Source organism: Suillus discolor (assembly GCF_016758755.1).
Source record: "Suillus discolor strain FC423 chromosome Unknown F5147scaffold_32, whole genome shotgun sequence".
NCBI lineage: Eukaryota > Fungi > Basidiomycota > Agaricomycetes > Boletales > Suillaceae > Suillus > Suillus discolor.
Window position 1 is genome coordinate 243,000 of NW_024541279.1, and position 22,789 is coordinate 265,788.

A 22,789-nucleotide genomic window follows, 5' to 3' on the forward strand; every position below is an offset into this window, starting at 1 on the left:
ACATCGGCATGCTTCATTGAATTTGTCGGCATCCCAGTGCAACAGCAAAGAGTGATGGCACCTGTTCTACTATATGGAAAGCCTGACGCTCGTGAAGCAAAAATTACTAAATACGGCCATGCCTTCTGCGGGACCGCGGACACCGCTCTCGCTAATAAGCCGGAACAAAGCGACTGCAATAATATAATATAATGCTACCCATGGCCCTCCGCCTTACCAATCATGTCACGTGATCGCCAAAACATTGTAGGCTCATCGAACTGAACTCGCTGGTCTTCGACGGCACCAGTTGCCTGCTGATAGGCCTGGAAAGCCTCTGCACATTTAGGTGAGTGACAATATCACAATGGGATACGTGCATACCAGTGGCAAGGAGGAGAAGGGTAGTGCCAGTGTCCACAATGCCGGCAGTCGTATTCAAGATTGTTTGACCAGTACCGTACGATACCGACTGATCGATACCCCAATACTATATCGCGGGTCGCGGAGATAGAAATTCACAGAATCGGAGTGAGTTAATCTTCTGCAGTGAAATGGGAGTTCCTGACTGGTGCAGCTCAATTTCAGCGGGTCATGAATGTGAAGTTCACTTTACCAAGCCCATCATGTGGCCAACGCGGGCGCCCAAAGTGGCGGCACAGAGGGCAGCTCATCGAAGATAAAACCGGATAACGCTAGTGAGCTGAACGAAGCTTCACTGGAGTTGCCATGTCTGTGGTGCTGATTTGCCCTGACATCGAGAGGAGGAAGACCAACCCCGATTTGCATGCTACCCCAAGGAACCAGGCAACCTATATGCTACGTTGCAAGGGGAAACGACACGCGTCATGAATGTGAGATAACAATCATATATAGCAGCAAAGCCACGGTACTGCATGGTATGAATTTCGGTTTCGCAGGAGACGCTGTTACTTTCCATCACTGCAGGTTGGAAAGTTCGTCTCCGATGCTTCGATGTATCGAGTAGTGTCAGAGGTATCGGAGGATTTAATACTTGATGTCATTTGACTCCAATGAAGTCACTTTGGCTGGATATATGTTTTAGATGACAACAATGTGGAACACGTAACTATTGACCTACCAGGAGTCCAAACACAGCCGCAAAACTTACTATCCCACTTTTAGGACCATCGGCTGGACTCATTGGAAATGCAACATCCCAATCTTTTGATGCCTCACGTGCCTTGCGGTGTCGATATGGCCAGTCTTGTTATGACCCGCACCCAATAGTGAAACATGATTCTTCTCGACTAGCGAAACGGAACCGCCCTTTCCCCAGCAACCTCGACTTCTGTGACCTGTAATCCTCAGGACGATTAGCGTTGTACATTCGAATGTAAGGGCTTGCCATTGCGTACATGATGTACCGATTCCTTACGTGTAGAACGTGCCTTTTCTCTGCCATCGGCGCACCGGAGTGACATGAGCGGTGATGTTCAAGGAATCGGTACCCTGGTTGGAGTGCCTTCTATGCCAGCTGCATCTCAGGACGAATGTAGACTATGAGGCGTGTAGATGGCGTACTGGTGTGTTCCTATTCTCAGATGACTGGATATAATCCTTCGGTACCGCAGAGACTTCAAAGCCAATCAGATTCTGCCCACCGATCTGGGGGCCACATCAGATAAACTAGGATGACCTGCTCCCCATTCCCTAAACACCGTACCAAACCGTATTGAGTGCAACTCGTCGTCCTGTGAAATAAGTATGACTGGCTTGACATTGAAGGCGAGATAGACAATTGGATCAACATATTCCAAACGCAAGCGGTGGCCAGTGCGGTGATGTGCCTAACGTTCCACGTGCCAATACAGGTATGCTTCGTGTAAGCGAGGAGCGGCAGCCCTTGTGATATTTCTTCATCCTCTGCGGCAAGGTCGTATTATGACCTTTTTTTTCTAGATCAGGAGATGTTGTCGGTAACAGTAGGCACTTCCGTCGTGTCAGACACGGTTCCCTGTGTAAGGTCTGCGGGACCGACACTACAAAGATATCAGCGCTACGAAACACTGCTTTTCAGACCAAATTACGTCACTAACATTCCACGAACCAGTATCGATTAACAATGTATAATCGGTCGCTGGGCTTCCAACACCGACTTGCGTAGTGTAAGTGACACCTGAATCGGTGACATCAATGCTAGAGTCCGCGCCAGTACTGCTGTAGCGTTTGGCTTTGGCAGCAACGAAGGCATGGTGGGACTTGCCAGCCACGAACTTCTGTGCGCGGACGCGGTCACGCTTAAGAAGCTCCTTGGCACCACCTTGGGCTGCGCGCAGACGAGTCGCAAAGGGGATTGCACGAATAACGACGTGTGACATGATTTGAGTGGTTTGAGATGAGAGGCTCAAATGGCCAGGGTTTGAACTTGAGGGGTTTGAGGCCGGAGTAGTTTGAACGATACTGGTTTTCATTTGGTGTATGTTTTTTGGACAGTGTTACAATGTATTACGGCCTTCGGTTTTCATCACTATGCACTCGACTTAGATTCAAATACGCAAGTAGGTTTGCACTGATCAACACAAGTAAATATGCCCAGTACGGTGCTCGAGGTCCGATTACTATATGAGGTAGTATTTGCTTGATAGTTGAGCACGAGCGTCCGGCTTTCCATACTACTATGCTAATAAACCACAAACACTCTCGCTTGGCGGCATTAAGCCTTGCGCTATCACCAAGTTGAGTTCGAAGAACAAATGTGAGTGTGGTGACCAAGCTCATTTATAACCTTGCCGTATGGTCTCGGGAGGTAGTGGAATTTGCTCTAGGACATTCATGCCCAACAATGGTTGAGGTTGTACTACATGCGTGCGCGGTGACTTTGACGGTCTACGGTCATCCGTTTCCCAATGCAGGTAAACAAGAAACTTCAAAATCAGAAAATCGACAACTAGTAATAATTTTGTTCGATTTGTTATTTTGAAACAAGAGAAACTCGGAATCTTTCTCACTGTGTTGTGAAAATCGATTTTCGTATTTTTGTCCAGCGCGGCCCTTCATTTCGGTAACTATTGAAGTTAGATCTACTGATTCTAAACGTAGCTCAGCAGGTTTGTGCGGGAGGTTTTCACTGATGGCGTTGGGCGTTCAACTTTGAGCTCCCCTATTCAAGTTAATCATGTAAAATCCTTCAAGGCAGCGATGCAGAATCCAGAGTACTATGTGGCAAGCAACAAGCAAGTGTCGTGAGTCAATTTGCTGCTTAGCGTAAATTTGGAACGTCACCGCAGCAGTCGCAGCAGTGGCGCAGCATTTTCCTTTTGCCCGAAAAGAGTGCACTAGTGGTGGTGTAAGCTTCTCGGTGTCATGTCATGTGCTGTGACGGCGCTACAGCCTGCCGAGTGCGCTTCGTTCCGCAGTCGAAAGGCCATCAATGTAATTAATATGATGTGTAACGCAGTAGTCAGATACCATCGTACATATAAAACCACCACGAGACTCTGGTCTGTGCAGCAATTATCCCCACTGCCATGTTTCACTATCCCGATGACAAATCTAACAACCCGTACGCAACCTATCTGGAGCCCCCTGTCCCGGCTCCTCAGCAGCAATAGAATCAATACCAGGCACCTTTAGTCCCACCCCCTGCATACACCCAGGAGGCATCTTATGCCCCGCGTGATAGCACGTACCAAGAGTACAACCCTCAGCCGCAAACATACCAAGCGCCTCCGGGATCAATATCCCACCTTCCTCCAGGATATCCTCAAGGAGATCAGACACCACCTGCAACTGGTCATTATGACCGACAAGGCGGGGAATACCCAGCATACCAAGGGGCTTCCCCAGGAGCTAGGGATCCATATGACCATAACAGGGCAGGATCAGGCGCTGTGCCACAAGATCGTGTACCTTCCCCAAATGGCGAGAGTAGAGGGTTGTCCCTGGCTTCATTCTTTGGTAGCACGGGTCCTCCGCCAATGTGGCAACGTCAGCCGCCTCAGCGTCTGCGTTACGACCAGTTCCCTCCCATGTGTCTCATCTCAAACAAAACGGAGCTGAGCAAAGGCTTCCCTGAGGTAGCTCCCCCATGCCAACTGCGTGTTCACCCATTTGCGACGCATGATATCTTAAAGGAGGATTGGAAACGGTCAGTAGACTTTTCATCAGGCCGTCCCATTTGGATTCATCTAAAAGATCTTTAGATTCCTGGCAGACATCAAGAAAGCAGGTTCGTTATCTGCGGGACAACGCATCAAATCAAATGCCATACCCCCTATAACAGACGCCAGTCTTATTGGTACGTAGTGCAACAAGCCATTGCAGGAAATGATCCCATGTCTGCACTCTTAGGCGGGTTCCTAATGACCGGAGGCATCGAGAAACGAATGAAAGCGAAAGTGAATAATCGCAATGCGGCGGGAGACATCGTTGATAACTGGAACCAGGTCAGTATAAGTCCTGCGAAATACCATCAGACTATTCACCATCGTTTCTTCAGTACTTCTTCGGACCTCGCAGAATGGAGGCCGTTCTCTGGCAAGGGTCAGAGCGCTTAAGCGGCCGTGAGGGAGCAGCCCCGCTGGATGATTATAGCCAACTCCGCACGGCAAATGGCCTCCGTCGCCGAGCCTCGAGTTCCTTGAGTTCCTCGTCTTCTTCGTCTTCCTCATCGGATTCTGAGGACGACAGGAGTCGCAATAAGCATGGAAGCGGGTCTTCTGCATCCCGCAAGTTTGATAAAAGACAACGCCGTGCCGCGAGAAAGGAGGCTAGGACAGAGAAACGCCAGGAGAAACGCGCTCGTAAGGCAGAACGTCGCAGTGGTAAGGCTCGTATGGAACATTCGGAGCCTTACCATCTTTTCATTCAAGCTATCTAGTGAGATAGACGAATAAATCGTCAAGGATATTTATTGTATTTGAGTACTTGAGTCCTTGTGGTCAAGTTTGTGTGGTGTGATCGAAATGAGTCATCATTACAGACCTGGATAGTAACAACCCCTTTTCAACGCCATTCGTGACAAATGGTATGGAAAAAAAAAATATGGGGTGGGTGAAAAGGTTCCTAACTTCGCTGCATTGTACGAACGTCAACAATGAGCGTTCAAACATCTTGTGCCCAGGGTGCAATGATTATTTACATTAGTCAGCAGCCTCTAGATTCAACAAGAACAAATAATATCGATGTCATTCACGTTACATAATACTCGCTGAATATAAGTACTACATACCACGGGTGTTGACACTTAAAATTTACTGGTATTAGTCCAATTACACCTTGTAAGGTCGCCCCTGAATCTATTTTGTACACAAGATTTACAGATTGCTGAAAAATCAGGGAAGTAACTTCTAATGACTCATTCCTACTCCATGGTGTCATAACGATGTCCAGGTAAGGGTTTTCGGCAGATATGTCGAAAAACCAAGTATCACCATGACGATCGTGCACATGATCCAGTATACGGCTGTTCCGCCTAAGAGATTCTTCTCCAATGACAGAGCGAACAGTGAAGATACCACCGTTGGTCCAACAGCACGCATCACGGAACCCATCATCTGCGCTAGGCCATTTGTTGCGCCCAGCAAGTCCTTGCTCGGCGCCCCATTGTTGATGTATAAGATAATACAGCCTAACAATGATTATTGTCAGGAACACAGGCATGAGGGGGAGGCAACTCACTATAGGGGATGTACGCAACAACGTATGCAACGAATTGAACGCAAATAATCAACCACATTCCTGCTTCCATCTTGCGCTTCACCATATAACCAATTAACGGGAAGGTGGAAAATGTTATGAGGAAAAAGGCGAAACTCATGATATACAACCTCTTTGGTCCAAATTTTCGCAACAATCGCGGAAACATATAAACCTGTATCATGCCGTTAAACATACTCCAAACCGACATCACCAACCCAATGGTGTTGCTACTAAAACCAAGCCCTCCAAGTGAACGTGATGTCGAATACATGAGCGGGATTAGTACCAGCATGCACTGGTCAACGAAAGACAGCAAACCATAGTGCAAGACTGGTATTATGACGCCTGGGATGAGGATGGCGCGAAAGTCGGTCCTTGTAGACTCAAGAGAACAAGAAACTGGACTGGCAATCTCTGCTTCATCTAGCGTGTGAGGTAGTGTGTCTATCTGGGTGTCTGCAGGCTTGTAGTGGATCGTGGCAGCCCGCACGGGCGACTTTTTGGTGTTGTCACTATGGCTCACGGACCCACTTTTGGAGGCAGTGCTTCGCATCGGCTGAAAAAATCTTTTTGTGAGCACTGCACGCGATACGATAGCGGAATCAATGTACCTCTTTGAAAAATACCAAGGTGATGAGCCAGGAGAATGTCGATACGCTGGCGGCAACGATGCAGGGCAAAAAATAAGGATACTGATGGAATAAGGGGTAGTGTCCGACGGTGTTTGGCCATTTGGCTGCTGGATCCGAGAGGACCCCTCCAATGAGAAATCTTGAGAACTCGATCAATTTACGGCGTACATGATGGTCAACGACTAAACAAACCCTAGCGTGTAACCAGTGCCCCACGCCAAAGGTAGCCACGCGAATGCTTGCGCCACATTGGAGGCGTCAGCGATCTCGGTCATGGTAGATTTGACCACACCGATATTGCCGTTGAGAGCACCTTGTGCACAACGGCTGAGGATGATCATCCAAAATTGATTCGAAAATCCGAAAGAGACCATAGACAAGGTAACCCCGAAAAGGCCAACGAGAATCACTGGTTTCCTTCCAATTCGGTCAGACACGCGACCCCATTGCAGAATCGTGACAGCCTCGACTGCATAATACAAAGATTCCTAGTAACATAATTTCGTCAGTAATGGGTTAGTGTCCACTAAGAAACAACAAACAATTAAGCCTGCGTAGTAGCCTGTCTTACGCTCATCTCCACCCGTGATTCCTGTTGACCTGACTAGCTGGTTCACAAATGGATATATCACTGAGGCTGTCAGCTGCTCGGGCATTTGTACAAGGAGAAGGATTGCCAGCTGTGTTTTTGGAAGAGGTGTCGGTAGGGGTGCTGCTTCAATAAGCTCCCCCTCGCTTGATTGTTTTTCTTCGGAAGTTTGTGAGGCTCGACGGATTTGAGCCATTTGAGGGCGACTAAGTGGGTGAGCTTATCGAAAGCTATCAGTTGTGCAATTTATGTACTTCTACAGATACGTACAGAAACAGTCATGTGAGTGCTTCGGGCCCTACAGACGACACGAACTGGAACGGAGACCCTGCCATATGGGACAAAGCAGCCCATGATCAAACTACGGCACATTTTAATAACGGATGTCAGTGTTTAAAGACATTACTTACCAGCGGTCGCGAAGTAGTACTGGAATCGGAAAAAGAGGCTGTCAAAACTGATTAAGAGACTAGCCACATTGACATAAAATCATACAAATACCACACAGGGGTCACAGGCATACGTAAACGTGAGCAAGTACGTCCCATGATGTCCAGTATTGTGGCTGTTGATAGGGGGCCGAAGGACGGTTCTTTCCTGCTTGACAGTGCCAGTGATGAGGGTGTTGGTGAAATGAATTCGAAACTGAGTAACCTAATAGACTTACCATCAACCCAGATGAGCCACGCTTCTATAGTAAACCAAACGGAATTGTATTTCATGTATTCATGTAGCAAGGAGAGACATGGTAAAACCCTTGTCAAGTGATCGCAGGGAGACCGTGACTGCCTGGGCAGGGTAATGAAGGCTATCATTCAAGTTGGCTAGCCGCATCTGGCGCAGTGGCGTCACGTTGAACCTGAGCCTCATCACGAGAGTCGCATATGGAGGTACTGTAGACTTGCTTAGAACTGACAGTACCACGATATACTTAGCTGGGGCTAGACGCATGGTCACCTGTCTGTGGAATCATTCTCAGGCTGGTAGTAGATTCTCATCGGGAGTATCCGGTACTAGTAGTCTTGGACCACTTACTATCGTAACCTAGATTCGTGGTCCTCCAAGTTGCCTCCCCTTGAAGATTTTTGTCAATTTGAAACCACTCCAGAAACGGGTGACACCGCTAGCCGCTTGCGGCTTCACGTTGACTCGGAGTCCGAGACGTAATAAATGGCACAAGCGAAATTTTTCAGCACAGCTTTAGCCTTTTGGCAACTTGGAGTCGGAACCTCGAAGCTTAACGTTGTTTTACGACCGTTCTTCTATACTTATCACCTTTCAGCTGCAAGGCCCATATCTCGATGTCGGCTTTTGTGAGCCTGTCACGCTTCTTCACTCCCTCTGGGTCTCACCCTTGCTCCTTGGACTTCCCGGAATCTGTTATTGACAGCTTACCGGTGGACTTTGACGTGACAGAGGTGGAGCACAGTCTGTTGACGATCGACGACCCAGAATTCCGTGAGCACCTGCTCTCTTCAGTTGAAGCAGCATCTCCCGAACAATTACGCACCCTCGTCCTTCAGCTCGCCGACGAGATACCTGAACTACGATGGTCTCTTGTCCGATCGCTTGACTCCTTGAAGGCATCGTCAAAGGAGATTTCGGAGGTCTCACATATTGACATGAGGTCTGATGTGGACTCAACCGAAGCTTCCTTCAACCTAGAGAGTGTGTCAACAGATTCTGAGAGTTGCCCCAGCTGGAAGTCCGCCTGTTCGGTGATTAATTGGGACGTCAATGATATCGAGGATGTCCCTGAGATCCAATCCGAGGTGAGCGTGGATGTCAGATCGCGTCCACGCTGGGATATTTGCGTAAATTGCGGGCAAAAATTCGACATGAACGCGGTGCGCGGGCCGTTCGAATGCTGCTATCATCCAGGTGAGTCTGAGATTTATACTCAAGGATTTTTTGTCTTAATTATGGTTTTCTTCGTCGATAGGGTTCCTCCGAAAAGATGTTGAACGGCACAAACGGTGCGATCCCCGGTCGTACCCAGAGGACTTTATCTGGAGGTGCTGTGACGAAAGCGACCCAGAGGGATGCGAGACTGGCTACCATATACCTGCCGGAGACATCGGACTGCCGCGGTTGTCTTGAAGGGACTATTCGCTTTGAACCATACTGCTTACGCTGTCTAGTGGAACTGAACAAGTCTTTGCCATATCAGTTCTAGCTAAGTGCGAGCGCAAGGTTCAAACCTTTATAGCATCTCGCGTAGACTCCTCCAATCCATCATTGTCCGTTGGGGATGACCCTATGCCTCAAAGCATGACTCCTATCCGTAAAGCGGGGCGCTGGTCCTTGCATTTCATATGTAATTTTTTAGGTCTGCCCCAATTGGGTGGGGCGTGCCGTGGCATTATACAAAGGAGATCACCATTGTGGGAAGATAATCGTGGTGGGGGAATCCCCTTGCAGTAAGGACCCTCCAAATGATTTCGTACGGAGAGTATGCAAGACATTGATAAGTAATTGACAGCGCTTGAATGTGTGCTTATCTATTTTACGTTTTATTTCCCCCTCTTAGTAGTAGCTATTTATCATCTCGCAGTTCCATTATGGAAAACAAAATCACCTATGATCCATGTAAGGTTGAATGAAGGCGGTTATAGCAGTTCCTGAACTTTCCTTTTCCGTCGGTCTGTCATTCGAGAATCAGGATACTTTATCCCCAGATGCTCATGTAGCTCTTGAGGTCGCCGGGCTCAGATATGAACCGTTTCCGGAACTGTCATGACTTGTACATACCGTAAAACAATTGACACCAAAACGTTCCATACGTAGTCGGTGGCGAATAAAGGATAACAATTTCTTTTGCTCAACAACCTATAGCTAGACAAAAAAGGGGTGAAAGCCAGAAATTCATGCTTGAGTTGACACTCCAGGTGCGGCTTGGAAAGTCGCAAGCGAGAAGGAAACAGGTTCTAGCAAAGCATGTCGCTGATCCGCTTTCCAGAGTCCGCGATACATCTTTGTAACAAGAAAGGCATGAACAGTGACTTGCCAGTTGCGTAAAAACCTCTCAATCATGAAACCGTAAGACACCTGTCAGGTTTACTTGTCATCAGTACACGTGGTTTAAACCGAATTTCGTGTACTAACGTTGAGACGGGCTGTCGTCAATATGACACCGAAGGAGAAGACTGTGAGCCACAAATCAGAAAAATGTCCTGCCCGCTTCTCTACAACTGGACAATGTAAAGGCAGCTCACCAAGCCCGCAGGTCAGGTAAATCATATTGTGATGTATCAACTGTTCCAACAAGCGATTACGACCACCCCCGCGCCGGTAGCTCGCAGCGACCTTGTACAGTGCGAATACCCATATTTCTGGCGGACCGTCGGTTACCATAGAAAACAAAATGACGATATACTCACGGATCTCCGCCGCGACCAGAATTACGTAGAGGATTATGATGGTTTTGTCATTGCCAGTTTCAAGACAACTCGTGACAGGGATAGGTGACTTAGTGACTGTAACAGTGTTTTAGTACATGAAGTCCTCTCGGAATGTCTAGAGACTTACTTGCAGGGGGAGATCGGATGATCCAGACCACCACAGTGGCAGCAATAACATACATCTAAATCCACATGTTAGGGATGGATTCTAGTAAACTTGAAGGCTGCCACTGACCAGCGCGCTGATCGAGAACAGAATCACCACGCTCCTCCTAAATCCCCATATTGCACAAACACGGACCAAGAAGACACCTTGCAGGTTTCAGTCAATGAATTTGACGATGTTGTATGTTAGGACAGCAAACCTTCCGCACACACTACAATGAGAGTTCCCAAATCTGCGCCAAATGTCTACCATGAATGATTTTGCTTGAACGAACGAATGAGACACACAGCTATTTATGGAGTATATCACTTGACACATCTATCATAACGCTTTAGTTGAGGTACAGTTTTACGGTCGTTGCAAGACTCACGTGAATTGACATCATGGGTTGGAATGCCACTGCAAGTGTCTTAAATATGAATAACTAACATGATTGATATTAAGGACGCTTACCGAGCATCTCCAACGTCAAGTAACCGCAGGTAAGATATCGGCAGACAACGTAGAGAAGCTTTGCCAGTTTCCACTGTGACTGGGTCAAAAATGCCACCTGGGGTTGTTAGCATCAGACTTGTATAGCGTTTGAACCGATATAGCTAAAAGCACCTCATCGGCCAAGGTAAGGAAAGAGTCATATGCCTGCGGTGACATAGATTAACAATTAAATTGTGATATTCGTGCAAAATTACCCAGGACGTAGTTACAGCCACTGTAACACAGTTGTCAGTATATCTTATAGTCAACACAAGTTGCAAGAGGACGCAGACTATTGGCGTACTTGGAAGATCATGAATAGCTGGAAACAAGCAAGGTATTACTGCTACTCACGTTAAGACCCCAGAGTACCCATCCGAGTTCAAGAATATTCGTAGTGGAGCTCATCGCGAAACACACGTCTTCGCTTCGTGGAAGGGGGTGTTCTCAATTGAACAATTGACTCGTGCATTTTATATTGAGAACCTGGTATAGCATTTTGGTAAGATTTCAAAAACCGTATACCAGCCTTGGTGACACCTGAGATAACCAAGATACCATCAACGCACTTGCCATCAACTAGACAATGTATAGATGGCGCAGCTTGTGAAATGGGCGGCCACATGAACGTTAGAGCTCCGGGGAGAAGGCTACGTTCTGTATTGATTGGTTTGACTCCGCCGATAAAGGTCGGAACGTACCAGACGCTACATGAAATCCCTACTGTTTAATGATCTGGGCGCTTGCCACCAGAAGCGCGGGCTCTAAGATAGCAAGCTACTGTGACCCGGGGAACCACGTTGGTGACTCGGAGCAAGCCTGTGCATCAGTCACTGCACTTCCGTACCAGCGTTTAACAACCATATCCACGTGTAAACCGGTACAATCGTGGAACAAAGGCGGACCAGCTCTAGACGTTCCAGTTGCTGTCCACCCATAACTCCATTTCTTGAGATACACTCAAATGATAAAGAGACGTAACAAAAGCGTGACTTGATGTCTATCTGTGAGAGTAAGCCGCGTTCGATAGTATACGTAAGTACTTCAAAAGAGGTTGAAGTTAACGACTCCATAGTACTTTCCTTGATGCTCAGCCCGTATGCTGGTTGTCTTCTGAAACGCTCAGCTGACAATTTATGTTTAACTCAGTGAAATGTTGTCTCGTAAAATCGAAAGAAAGGCTACTTGGTATCGAGTGACCTCTTACCGTCGTTGAAACCGTGTTCACATGATAAATAAGTACATAGTAACAATCGCGTAGACGCGACGCACTTGATCACGTGCACGAAAAGTCCTAGTAAGTGCTTGTTTAATTACTTTGAATTTCGCTCTGTATGCAGCTGGCTACCGTACACTGGGCTGAATATTAATGTCGACAGTCTCAAGTACACCAAGAACAAAGACGGGCATCACCCCTGCAACACCAACGACAACTCGATTAGCAGGATCCCATGTTCTTCAAGCATCTCCTCATTACACGACAACCAGACGTCACTCTCTCTATGGCACAGAGGACCGTGTCGTAATCGATCCAGGTTCACGCATCTGGAAAGTTGGATTCAGTGGCGAAGGCAAGCCAAGAGACGTGTTCTACGCCGACGCCAAAAATTATGACTCGTTATGGAGTTGGAATCGAGCCACAGACCCAACAGAAAAGGCAGAGCAGGATAACATGTTAGAAATCAACTTGGAGAGATGTATGCGTTCTGTTTTTCACGAGTAAGTAGGCTCAACTATCATAGACACTTGCATCCAATAGATCGTGAAGGTCACTTCTTGCAGAACCCAAGGCCAGAAAGGTAATATTGGTTGAGCACCCGTTAATGCCGCTGTACATCAAGGATATGTTGGCTCACATCCTCTTTAGTAACCTCCAGGTATGTGCTCAGCTTTCGCGGGATGACAATCTGTAGACGGAAGATAACAGGTTCCCTCAATATCATTTGCATCAAGTCATCTGTTGTCTCTATTATCTGTTGGCCGAATAACAGGTCTCGTCCTGGATTGTGGCCATTTAGAATCTACCGCATTACCTGTAAGATGGATGCGCCTGTTGCTTTTTTCTGTTAACACGCCCTCTTAGATATTCGCAGCCCGTCCTCTCTTTCCTCAACTCCGAACAACACCACTCGCAGGCTCTCGCTTTTCGTCGCATATCCGTGCACTGCTCCTCTTATTTGGCTCTTACCTCCCTCCACCAACTACGCTCAGCGCGGCTGTCAACGTGCCCGCAGCCAATCGCACCACCCGTGTGCCACAAGAGATACTAACAGATGCTGTCATCGAGGACATCAAGACACGCTGTTGCTTTGTATCAGATGCTTTGGAATCTTCTCTCAGCGATGTCCGCGCATCCTCTCCAGCAGGTGACGATCCTTCAGACCATGAGCCTCCACCCTCAAGCGACCCTGCCATATCTGAGTCAGAGTTTTCACGGGGTTCCCTTGGTCAAGAGAGCGCAGCAGAGTCCGAGTTCTCGATAGTCTCCCATCTGACACACTCTACCTCCAGTGGGGAAGCAAGCAATGAAAAGCATATACAGGTCCTTGCGAATATGTATATGCGTCACTCCACTGCCACAAATCTTCACATGCGTGTCGTTCCCCCTGTATCTCAGCAAACGGGTACCGGGCGTGGAACCCTCATCATCCCTGGCTGGGTCCGCGAACGCGCTGCCGAGGTGCTATTTGAAGGAGGTGATGTCGACGAAAGTAGTGTCGCAGAAGTAATTTTGGATGCTTTACTCAAGGTTTGTTATCTAATTCTCCCTTGCTATGATTATGCCATTGACCGTGTTTGAAGGTCCCACTTGATCTTCGTAAAACTATGGCATCCTCTATTCTAATCACAGGGGGCACAGCCATGCTTCCAGGTTTCATCCCTCGTTTACACACGGAACTGCTGCGCGCTACTGCTCCGCTAAATATCTTATCCACACGGTCTAGACCTACATATGATCGATATGCCTCATTGCGCCCGCTGGTACCGCACTTTGCTATTCTCAACAACCCTACACCGGTACCCTCATCGAGTACACGTGCCAATGTGAACGCAGGGAAGGCACCAGCTTTTACACCTGCTACGATGGCGTGGGTGGGTGGCTCCTTAGCGGGGTAAGTTCTACCAACATTCCCTCGTGTCGTCTTATTGTATGCTGATGGTGTTCTAGAGCACTAAAGACTGGTGGCGTCGAAGTCGCACGGGAGAAATGGGACGAATCAGATCCATCGCAAACCGATCAGGATGACGATGTCATTATGGTTGTTCCTGCATCTGAACGCATTCCAAGAAATGTCATACCAGATTGGACTAGAGGACTACTGCCCGCAGGCGCACCTCCTGCTGTAGCACTAAAGCCTCTGCCTTCCCCGCAAGCCGTCGGTGCTTGATTGTAATATTGTATAATTGCTAATTGTAAAAGATTGGGTAAAGCTCGTCATAATATGCAGCAGCTTGTGGTATGAAGTAGACAATTGTGATATGCGATAAAAGGATACATTCTACAACTTTGATCCGTACATGAGCTCGCGAGTACAATCCTATGACAGTACAAACGCGGCCAAACCCAGAAACGAAGAGTAACAAGGAAATCCAGTGAATGCAATGTAGAACGAAGATGGAATATTGAGGACAAAGGTATCGCAGTTGAATGGAAATAATTCGTGTGTCGGAAAGAAAGAAAATGTTGAATGTTGGGAACGAAAAAATGTTGGATGCAAGAACGAAATCAAAACCAATGATTTCTACAAAAATGCGAAGATCGAAAATGCCAATATAACAACATTAAAGCCTGCATGGCAATACATTACACGTGGAGCAGCCTAGGCGCGGCTGCCGATAACACGCAGAAGGACTTTGTTTCCATACTTGTATATCGCCTGGTCCCAGTCATCGTTGGACTTTACGAAGTGCAGAACAACATTATCCTTGTCTGCCATAGAGGAGAACGAAGCAGCGTAAGGACGGCCTCCAGATTTCTCTTTGACTGGAGGTGGAACGAGGATGGCCACGACAAAGCTCTCTGAAAGTGGCACGCCTTCCTGTCGTACAAATTTGTCGTAAAGTCGTTGACGAACCTCAGTGAACGACAGGGACCGCGAAACGCGAAGCATGATGATGTGGTTCTCATACAATGCTTTGATGGCAATGGCTGAACCGTCACTACATCCTGTCGATCCGCTGGATATAGATGTGGTTACGGATGTACGTCGCGCAGGGTACGGTGATGTTGGGTACGAGTCATGCTGCTGTGAAGAGAAGTGGCTATCTTCGCTAGGTGATGTGGGCGGTATCGCGTCTGTAACAGGGATAATTAGCACACCGGTCGAACATGTATGTATATCAGACGTACCATAGAAATAGGCGTCAAGGAGGTCATCCTCTCCGTAAGCCGATTCATCAGCCCATGGTTCGCGTTCCGCCCACTCCTCTTCATCTGGGAAAGGCACGGAATGACGATATTGTCGAGTCCCAGTAGAAGGCGAAGACTGAGTGTAAGCAGATCGAGAAATGATCGCATCGGCGGAGGCATCAGTCCTGTATGAGGCTACACTACACATCGAGGCACGGGGGCGGTGCGCACGTTCCGGGTGAGGGTGTGGAAGCGTGAAGTCAACGTCGAGCTCAGCAAGGTAGGCTGCAGCACGAGAGGACGAAACAGAGTTGGTTGACCGCCAGGAGCACCTAGCGTAGGACTCTGCTGCTTTGAGATCAGTAATGCAGATCAAATATGAAAGATTTTGGGGCGCACCATCCGAAGAAAGTTCAGTATCATCATATAATTCGGAAGCAGGGGGGCCAAGGACCCTAGCGGTCCTATTTGCCCTTCGCGTCTGCGTGTAATCCACAGATATAGCCTTGTCAATCTCAACCTCCTGGTCCTCTGGGAGGACTTGGAGTACCGATGCTCGACGCTCCGACGCGTATCCGGCAGGTGTATGTGGGTTATGTCCAAATGTGATTGGAGCTTCATGTGTAACAACCATTGGCAAACGATTAGAAGATCGACGCGGCGTGACAGGAGATGGAGAACTCGAGGAAGAAGAAGATAGGGTGGATTTTGAGCCACGCGATGGCAGGGATATTGTCAAGCCGGCAGAGTGGGCATTCGCGCGTGAGCGGGTAGTTGGCTGGTCTTTGAGGGAAATTCCTGATGACAATGAGTCTGAAGTGCCTGAACCTCGCCTGGGCAACTTCTTTGGTGACTCGGTCACAGACGTGGAAGAGGGTACGTCGTCTGATGTTGCTGGATTTGAAGGAGAAAAATAAGCAGAAAGCATGCTACTAGACACAGAGCGGCGAGGTTTAGCGGGAGAGGTCTGATTTTTCTGTGTTTTGATAGCGAGGTCGTGATCACGTCTCCAATAGCCGAAGAAATCAGTGAAGGTTCGCGTGGCCATCAACTCTTTCAAGAGCATCGGGAGGTCTTCTTGAAAGAACGCATTTATCATGGCACGAAACTCAACGAACCGTTGGTCAACGGTAGCTTGGCTCGCGCGGAATAGTGTTCCCTTCTTCGTCAGCTTCGGGATATACCGGTGGATATCACGGGCGACGGAGTGAGGATCGGGACCCGGGGGAAGTGAATCAAAAGAAGCTGCCTGGTCGCTCTGGATGTACATCCCGCCCTTTTTCACTCCTTTGCCTGCAGCCAGACGTGTTATCTTCTGTCTTGCCATGAGAGCGTATTCGGCCTCAAGGCTGTCTTGAAACCAGAGACAGTCCTCCCATTTTCGCCAGATGTCATACTCCAAATGTGAGCCCTTCGAGGAAGTTGAATGAGCAGAAATGGATGCGTTATCGTTCTTAATGGGACAAATCCTGAGGCCATAGCTATAACTACCGCCTAAAACCAACGTGAATACGATCCAACAAGAATTGAACAAGCTTACCTTGTTTTTCTGGATTGAGGACTGAGACGTAGAAATACTGAGGAGCACTCCGGTACACGGCACGCTTCCACGACTATAGCTACGTGAGTATGGAGGTTCGCAAACTGGGAGCTTCGTCTTACCTCGGGAGATACAGGTCCTTGATCGTAGGCTGAAGCACCACCCTGCAGGTTTATGTTAATTCAGAGACGGCAAGTGAGTGATGAATGGCATGTACGCACCGTGACAAAAGTCATGAAAACTTCGTGGTAAAAAAAATAAAGGCTAGCCTCGAGGCAAGGTGTCTAGAGAACAATCAAAACGTGATAAGCAATTCATGCTACTGCAGGGGTTATAGAGTTGTTAATGACTCCACGTACGATAGTAGGTATGTACTGTCACTGAATGATGTAGTAGGTGGCTTGAAAGCAAGCTCAAAGTGTAGACTCTCGGGCTCGATCGTTGGTGAAAATATCTGGGGTGCTCTGTCAGAAATATATGTCAGCTACATGTGCCTAGCCGCTTGGATGAGGATATGCACCTTGACGTGTGGCTATACACCGTGTGGTATGAGTGTCTGCTGTCAGTGACTTATTGTGAGCGCCTTTCGGAAGAAAGCTACACAAGTATAGCTTTTAAAGGATGAGGTAGTGGAGGAAGGGAAGTGGGATGCCAAGCTTCTCGTTGTCATAATAATAATACTTTCAATGACCGTCCGGGCCATGCGATCTGTACTGTAGTGGACTAACAATTGTGTTTATCCGACTTACCCGTTATATCCAGAATAATTTACATAACCACAATAAGATCCCAATTACCACATCAAGATTCGGAGCCACAAATGCTTGGATCCGTCCACACTGGACCGTCATGCTGCTGGCCCACTGGCTTTCATCCACAGCTATATTTTCACTTTGCGCAGGACCCTGTCCAAACGATGCTAGGCCCGGTTGGACCAGCACAAAGGTAAGCCACACACATCATTGCCGGAACGGCTCTCGGCGTGCACCTGTTTTGCTTCAGGCTGATAACGTTATCCTTCATGTGCGTGTGTGTTCGTGAGTTCACTGAGAACCGCAATGCTCCTCCTCCTATAAGAGGGGGTCATGTTCAAATCCCATGAGTCGGGATTCACCGTCATTTAGGGTTTCACCGTGCCTTTGCCCACGACATATGCACTCCAGACACGCTATTTATTATATGTTATCTCGCAGAAACACATGATAACAAGCTCCACGTGTGCCTCGAGTCTGATCAAGATGACCTGCCAAGTCTCACAATTTTAGTGCCAGGTTGGTAAAATCATGTCCCGCCCGTGTAAATCACCAGGAATATATCAACCTAAGCATACACAATTCAAAGCTCCACTATATATGGTACATTCTTCAACTCAATCGGTGCCGAGTCCCAACACTTTTCTCATCACCTCTTCTTCCCTCTCTTTGGCTCTCACACGGCCCTCCTGTAGCCTTTCGAGTCCGTTCTGAATGCTCTCAATATGCACGTGGAGTGGGATACGCCCACCAACCAATTCAGGGGCCGCTACCCTCTCTCGTAAATCCTCCATGTCCTCGCTCATCGAGTTGAGTGTCTGGAGTGCGGCAACAACATGTGCCTGTGCTTGTCTCCGATAGTCAGCAAGGTCTTTAAGTAAACCAAGACGTCTGTCATTATTCCGTAATGCGCGTCTGTTTCCACCCAGTTTCGTCCACAGCGCTTCCAAAAGCTCGGATTGCTCAGTTGTGACGTCAATGTCCTCGCGCATCACAACTTCGCGTACAGCGGAAAGATCTTCTTCGAGTACATCCAAGTTGTGCAGTGATATCTCCGCTTCCAGAATAAGTCGCTGGATTACTATAGAGAAGGTGTCCATCGCACTCGTGAATGCATCGACTATCGCCTCCTGTGTTGTGGGTCCAAAATGGAATGGAATCAAGGCCGTAAGAGAATACGGTGACGGTGCGTTCTTCTCTGCCTCTTGTATGGTACGCATTGCATACCCGTTCACTGCCATGACACTTTTGAAATGAGCATACAATATTTCCACGCTAAACGAACGACTACTTACTTGTCTACGGCGCCACCAATTTTCGAACTAAGCTTTGTGAGACTCTTAGAGGTCTTCTTGGCATCTTTCACGAAAGTTGCCAACAAATCAGCTAGGATGTCGTTAGACTTGAGGTCGCTATGTCGTACAAGGGTTGTAAGATCCGCGGTTGCGAATTCAGCCTTCCGAATTTCAATCGAAAGTGCAGAGCCTCCGACCGACCCCGCTAAAAGCTGCTCAAAAGTAGAGCCCTGGGCTTCCATAAGTTGTGGAAAATCCGCCCATTTTGGGATTTGCGACGCATTGAAGTCCAGCGGAGCACACAGCGCCGACCTCGATACCATAGGAAGGTAACACATCGGGGAAAACGCTGTGCGCAGCGCACCCGAAAGGCGTATCATCACAAATGCCAACATCCAAAGGAAGAGCATGATTGATAATGGTATGCGCATAAGTCGCACTGCTCGAAGGACAACGTCGAGAATATAAATGCTCGAGTGGTGGGCACCAGTTGACAACGCTTCCTTGATAAGCTCTTTATCAACAATGTTCTCTTTGTCTGCGATGTGTTCTTTGTCCACGCTGGGGCTTCTCTTGCGCTTTAACCGTGTAGGTGCTGCGCGATTGCGCCGAGGGGTTTCAGCGGCAAAGACGGGTTTCGAGCCCGCACGACGCCTCGGCTTCGAGGCATCTGTAGAAGTGTTTGTTGTACTGGAAGAGTCAAAATTTTCGAACCGCTTTGGGCTAACGTCCTTGTCTGGAATATCTTCCCAATCTCCTCCTTCAACTTGGGATGAGTCCTAGGCGATTTCTGGTAAATGAGACCTATATATTGTATTTGGGCGGATCAGGCACTTACCCCTGCCTCATCTTCACCTTCAAACTCTCTTTTCGTACGCATTGTCGAGTCAGCTATTGGCGATTGGATTTCGTAAGCCTGTTCAGGACAGAAGCATACACGTGTTCAGTTCACTGTTCAACCAAAGCGCTCTTGTACACGTGACCACAAATTTCCGAGTTCGAATCTTCCACTGTCATTAATCATATATGCATATGTCACGGTCATGGCCTGTATCATTCTCTCGCACAACTTGAACCATGATTGTGGTGATTGCCTTCAAGAGAGATTAATTGATGTAAGCAGTATCCACTCTGAATGCTCATCAGTAACAGCTGCGGTCTTTCGTTCGAAATGTTTTCCTCAAACTTGTAATTCAGTGGCTACATGTAAGACGTGCTGACCGACTCGTTTTCACCTCTGAAATCTTGACCTTACGAGATCATCAGTAGCGACGGAACTCCGGCATACTGCATGCTGATATCATGCCAACACACGAAGTATGCCTCTTCCATGGCTCTTTACAGGCTGGCACGACGACTGGCAGTAGCGGGCTGCCGTTGGCTTGGAGTTCGGATTGTTCCTGCAGGGCATCTCAATCGTTCAAAAGCAGGTCTGCAAGGAGGTTGGGAGCACAATCGCCTCCCTAGGGTTTCCACAGCTTCCATCGTTTGACCGCCACTTACGCCGGCGTACCGACAGACCACCGTTGTTTGTATGCTTGATGAAATTGAGGTTGTGCGATTCATGTCAGACGAGATCAGCTCGGGGGTCACGAGCTAGGAAGATTTATGTATGTCTCTGGTGCCAATCGGCAGATTGAGGAGTAAAAAAATCATGGCAGGCATACAAAATTCACTGTTATCCTTCTAGGTGGATGACGGATAGCTATATTGAATCTGAGATCTGAGTGTTGGAACGCTTGGCGCTTAGCTTCAGCAGCTGAGTGCTGAGCGATGATACAACTTTGGAGTATACCAGGATCCGAAACATTACAGGTTCTTTGTCTTGTGCTTCAGGCTGTCGTTCACTGGCTGTGAGTATCATTCAAGTGTGTCCATCGAGAAAGCAGCGAATCGGAATTAACATGTATCTGAGAACCGCACATCGTTGAACCACTCAGAAGTGACCAATCACAGCAGTCGGTTTGTACTCTTCCTCGAGGAACTTTATTTCCTCCACCGTAAGTTTCACGTCTATTCCAGCTATGGGTTCCAAGTTAATGGCGCAGGAAGTTCATGCAGGCATCGCCACTTACCAATGATATCTTTAAGATTTGCGATACTCGTGGTTCCGACAATAGGAGCCGATACCCCTAGGGAATCGATTTCATTGATCGAGTACCCACATGGGCGTCAAAATAAATAACTCACCTTCCTTTGTCAAGATCCATGCTATGGCTATTTGAGCCATGGTTACATCTTTCTTTTTAGCAAGTTCCTCGACCCTGATCAACCTGTGAATAACTGTTTTTCTTAGTAGAGACCCAGCATACCGGTTAATAATAGTTTCGTATGACGATGCTTGGGCATAATTCCCAATGAACCTGTAAAAAGCCATGAGACGGTCACCACATGAAGACATTGAAACACTTGCCAATCAGCTTGACCTCTGCTTGTCTGCTGTCCAAGAGGGCGTGTGAGGGCACCACGAGCCAGTGGAGACCATGGAATTGAACCAACACCAAACATCTCAATATCATTATGAGCCACAACGCTGATACCATCAACACTATGAAAGAACCTTGAGAGTAGGGAACATCTCGCGCTCCTCCTCACGATAGAGTAGGCTATAGTGATTCTGCATGGAGATGAAGGGAGTGAGCTTGTTTGTGATCGCATAGTCTGCGTTGATTTGAAGTCAGATGACGGTAGCATGTACCCCCAATTGAGATCTCACTCTGCATAGCTTGGACTAAACAGCAAACAAACGTTAGACTGACTCTGTAAATGAATGAGGTGCACTCACACTGGTACGCCCAGCAAGAACTCATTCCGATGTAGCGGACATAGCCAGCTTGGACTACGTCGTGCAATGCTTGCATCTTCTCAAACATTAGCGCGCGAAAGCCAGTATAGAATATACATTACCGTCTCTTCCATCGGTGTTTCATTGTCGAATCTGTGGCCTATAAGTGGATAAGCATTCTAAGAAAGAGTTGAGCATATTTATGATTAGACATGCATTGTAGAACGTCGATATAATCCATTTGAAGCCGCTCCAAACTTTTTTTCACGCTTGCGAAGATGTGCTGTTTCGTAAGTTCAGAAAGTCGATTGACCTCATAATCGATTGAAAACATACCTTCCGGCTGAGACCATGCTGGTTTACATAACCATTTTGATCTGGGTCTTTGCGCCCGCCAAGCTGGTGGGTATTGTATTCACGTCCGACCACATTGAATACCTGTTCAAGGTCAATGTGATGAGAGAGAGCTGCAGAATATTAAAGACATGTACTTTGGTCATGACGACGATTTCATCGCGGGGTAAATTCAGTTTCTTGATCACCCGTCCAAGGATCACTTCCGAGTAACCGTTCGAATATGTCTGAGAAATGTAGGATATTGTAATCTGATGAGTTCTGATAGTAACGACTCACATCGGCGGTATCAAAAGTTTGAATTCCTGCTTCGTAACTGGGCCTAGTGATTAGGGGAACTGTGTACGTGGTACCGAGATTGAGAACTTACGCAACCTTGATGTGTTCGAGTGCTTCATCCTCTCCGAGGACCCAATCTTGCCATCCTTTGTTGCCGTACTGCATGGTCCCAAGTATGATTTTGGACACTTTCAGGCCAGAATTCCCCAGCCTCGCTGAGCATATGAACAGAGTGAGTGCCTTCCTACAATTGTAACTGGCAGACTCACTGTAAGGCACCTTCCTTGGCATAGACATGTTAGGAGAAGTCACTTGGATTTGTCGACGAACAGTGGGATACGAATGAGCTCAAACACTTGAGAAGAATGGCGGAATGGTAGGAAGGGCGTAGCATCTTGATACTATTCTTAAGTACTTATCAGTGCTCAAGCTTCAAGCGCTTACCCTGACATGTGCATGTGACCGGTCACTGCTCCTCTAGGACGGCGCCCCGATTATCCATTTGTACTCATTGACTCAAGTTGTATC

At 47.7% G+C, this 22,789-nt stretch overlaps 9 protein-coding genes across 9 annotated transcripts; 3 read left to right on the forward strand and 6 right to left on the reverse strand.

Moving 5' to 3' along the window:
- Window positions 1-69: 69 nt before the first annotated feature.
- On the reverse strand, window positions 70-2,321 carry F5147DRAFT_653448 (uncharacterized protein; the record flags this gene model as incomplete). The annotated part of the gene is made up of 9 exons (XM_041433786.1): window positions 70-173; window positions 218-316; window positions 364-469; window positions 699-791; window positions 1,112-1,183; window positions 1,414-1,500; window positions 1,525-1,608; window positions 1,667-1,866; window positions 2,051-2,321. 9 exons carry the CDS (start codon window positions 2,319-2,321, stop codon window positions 70-72), a joined length of 1,116 nt encoding a protein of 371 aa, XP_041292101.1.
- Window positions 2,322-3,486: 1,165 nt separating this feature from the next.
- Window positions 3,487-4,822, forward strand: F5147DRAFT_774445 (uncharacterized protein; the record flags this gene model as incomplete). The annotated part of the gene is made up of 5 exons (XM_041441609.1): window positions 3,487-3,505; window positions 3,577-4,090; window positions 4,146-4,240; window positions 4,294-4,388; window positions 4,442-4,822. The coding sequence occupies 5 exons, from the start codon at window positions 3,487-3,489 to the stop codon at window positions 4,820-4,822; spliced, it is 1,104 nt and encodes a 367-aa protein (XP_041292102.1).
- Window positions 4,823-5,303: 481 nt separating this feature from the next.
- On the reverse strand, window positions 5,304-7,218 carry F5147DRAFT_211039 (major facilitator superfamily domain-containing protein). The gene is made up of 6 exons (XM_041428616.1): window positions 7,135-7,218; window positions 6,818-7,083; window positions 6,468-6,763; window positions 6,255-6,414; window positions 5,623-6,199; window positions 5,304-5,572 (listed from the first exon to the last, which is right to left on the reverse strand). The coding sequence occupies exons 2-6, from the start codon at window positions 7,058-7,060 to the stop codon at window positions 5,319-5,321; spliced, it is 1,530 nt and encodes a 509-aa protein (XP_041292103.1). The 5' UTR covers window positions 7,061-7,083; window positions 7,135-7,218; the 3' UTR covers window positions 5,304-5,318.
- Window positions 7,219-8,165: 947 nt separating this feature from the next.
- On the forward strand, window positions 8,166-8,964 carry F5147DRAFT_653451 (uncharacterized protein; the record flags this gene model as incomplete). Its single annotated transcript, XM_041433787.1, has 2 exons — window positions 8,166-8,745; window positions 8,807-8,964. 2 exons carry the CDS (start codon window positions 8,166-8,168, stop codon window positions 8,962-8,964), a joined length of 738 nt encoding a protein of 245 aa, XP_041292104.1.
- Window positions 8,965-9,684: 720 nt separating this feature from the next.
- F5147DRAFT_761371 (uncharacterized protein) lies at window positions 9,685-11,313 on the reverse strand (the record flags this gene model as incomplete). Its single annotated transcript, XM_041440528.1, has 12 exons — window positions 9,685-9,912; window positions 9,970-10,010; window positions 10,080-10,196; window positions 10,245-10,340; window positions 10,393-10,447; window positions 10,501-10,577; window positions 10,631-10,676; window positions 10,802-10,830; window positions 10,885-10,981; window positions 11,038-11,070; window positions 11,210-11,227; window positions 11,260-11,313. 12 exons carry the CDS (start codon window positions 11,311-11,313, stop codon window positions 9,730-9,732), a joined length of 846 nt encoding a protein of 281 aa, XP_041292105.1. The 3' UTR covers window positions 9,685-9,729.
- Window positions 11,314-12,241: 928 nt separating this feature from the next.
- On the forward strand, window positions 12,242-14,510 carry F5147DRAFT_211069 (actin family). Its single transcript, XM_041428617.1, has 6 exons — window positions 12,242-12,624; window positions 12,674-12,782; window positions 12,833-12,940; window positions 12,989-13,654; window positions 13,708-14,018; window positions 14,075-14,510. The coding sequence occupies exons 1-6, from the start codon at window positions 12,275-12,277 to the stop codon at window positions 14,292-14,294; spliced, it is 1,764 nt and encodes a 587-aa protein (XP_041292106.1). The 5' UTR covers window positions 12,242-12,274; the 3' UTR covers window positions 14,295-14,510.
- F5147DRAFT_613553 (uncharacterized protein) lies at window positions 14,346-17,488 on the reverse strand. The gene is made up of 8 exons (XM_041432483.1): window positions 17,317-17,488; window positions 17,156-17,260; window positions 17,018-17,080; window positions 16,919-16,960; window positions 16,797-16,869; window positions 15,656-16,750; window positions 15,257-15,604; window positions 14,346-15,202 (listed from the first exon to the last, which is right to left on the reverse strand). Exons 3-8 carry the CDS (start codon window positions 17,030-17,032, stop codon window positions 14,727-14,729), a joined length of 2,049 nt encoding a protein of 682 aa, XP_041292107.1. The 5' UTR covers window positions 17,033-17,080; window positions 17,156-17,260; window positions 17,317-17,488; the 3' UTR covers window positions 14,346-14,726.
- Window positions 17,489-18,165: 677 nt separating this feature from the next.
- On the reverse strand, window positions 18,166-19,723 carry F5147DRAFT_774451 (uncharacterized protein; the record flags this gene model as incomplete). Its single annotated transcript, XM_041441610.1, has 3 exons — window positions 18,166-18,793; window positions 18,844-19,622; window positions 19,682-19,723. The coding sequence occupies 3 exons, from the start codon at window positions 19,721-19,723 to the stop codon at window positions 18,166-18,168; spliced, it is 1,449 nt and encodes a 482-aa protein (XP_041292108.1).
- Window positions 19,724-20,602: 879 nt separating this feature from the next.
- On the reverse strand, window positions 20,603-22,699 carry F5147DRAFT_698192 (aryl-alcohol dehydrogenase). Its single transcript, XM_041437538.1, has 15 exons — window positions 22,531-22,699; window positions 22,353-22,476; window positions 22,262-22,298; window positions 22,120-22,209; window positions 21,965-22,066; window positions 21,845-21,911; window positions 21,751-21,788; window positions 21,629-21,704; window positions 21,560-21,574; window positions 21,404-21,504; window positions 21,257-21,351; window positions 21,156-21,206; window positions 21,034-21,107; window positions 20,919-20,975; window positions 20,603-20,865 (listed from the first exon to the last, which is right to left on the reverse strand). The coding sequence occupies exons 1-15, from the start codon at window positions 22,556-22,558 to the stop codon at window positions 20,780-20,782; spliced, it is 1,041 nt and encodes a 346-aa protein (XP_041292109.1). The 5' UTR covers window positions 22,559-22,699; the 3' UTR covers window positions 20,603-20,779.
- Window positions 22,700-22,789: the final 90 nt, after the last annotated feature.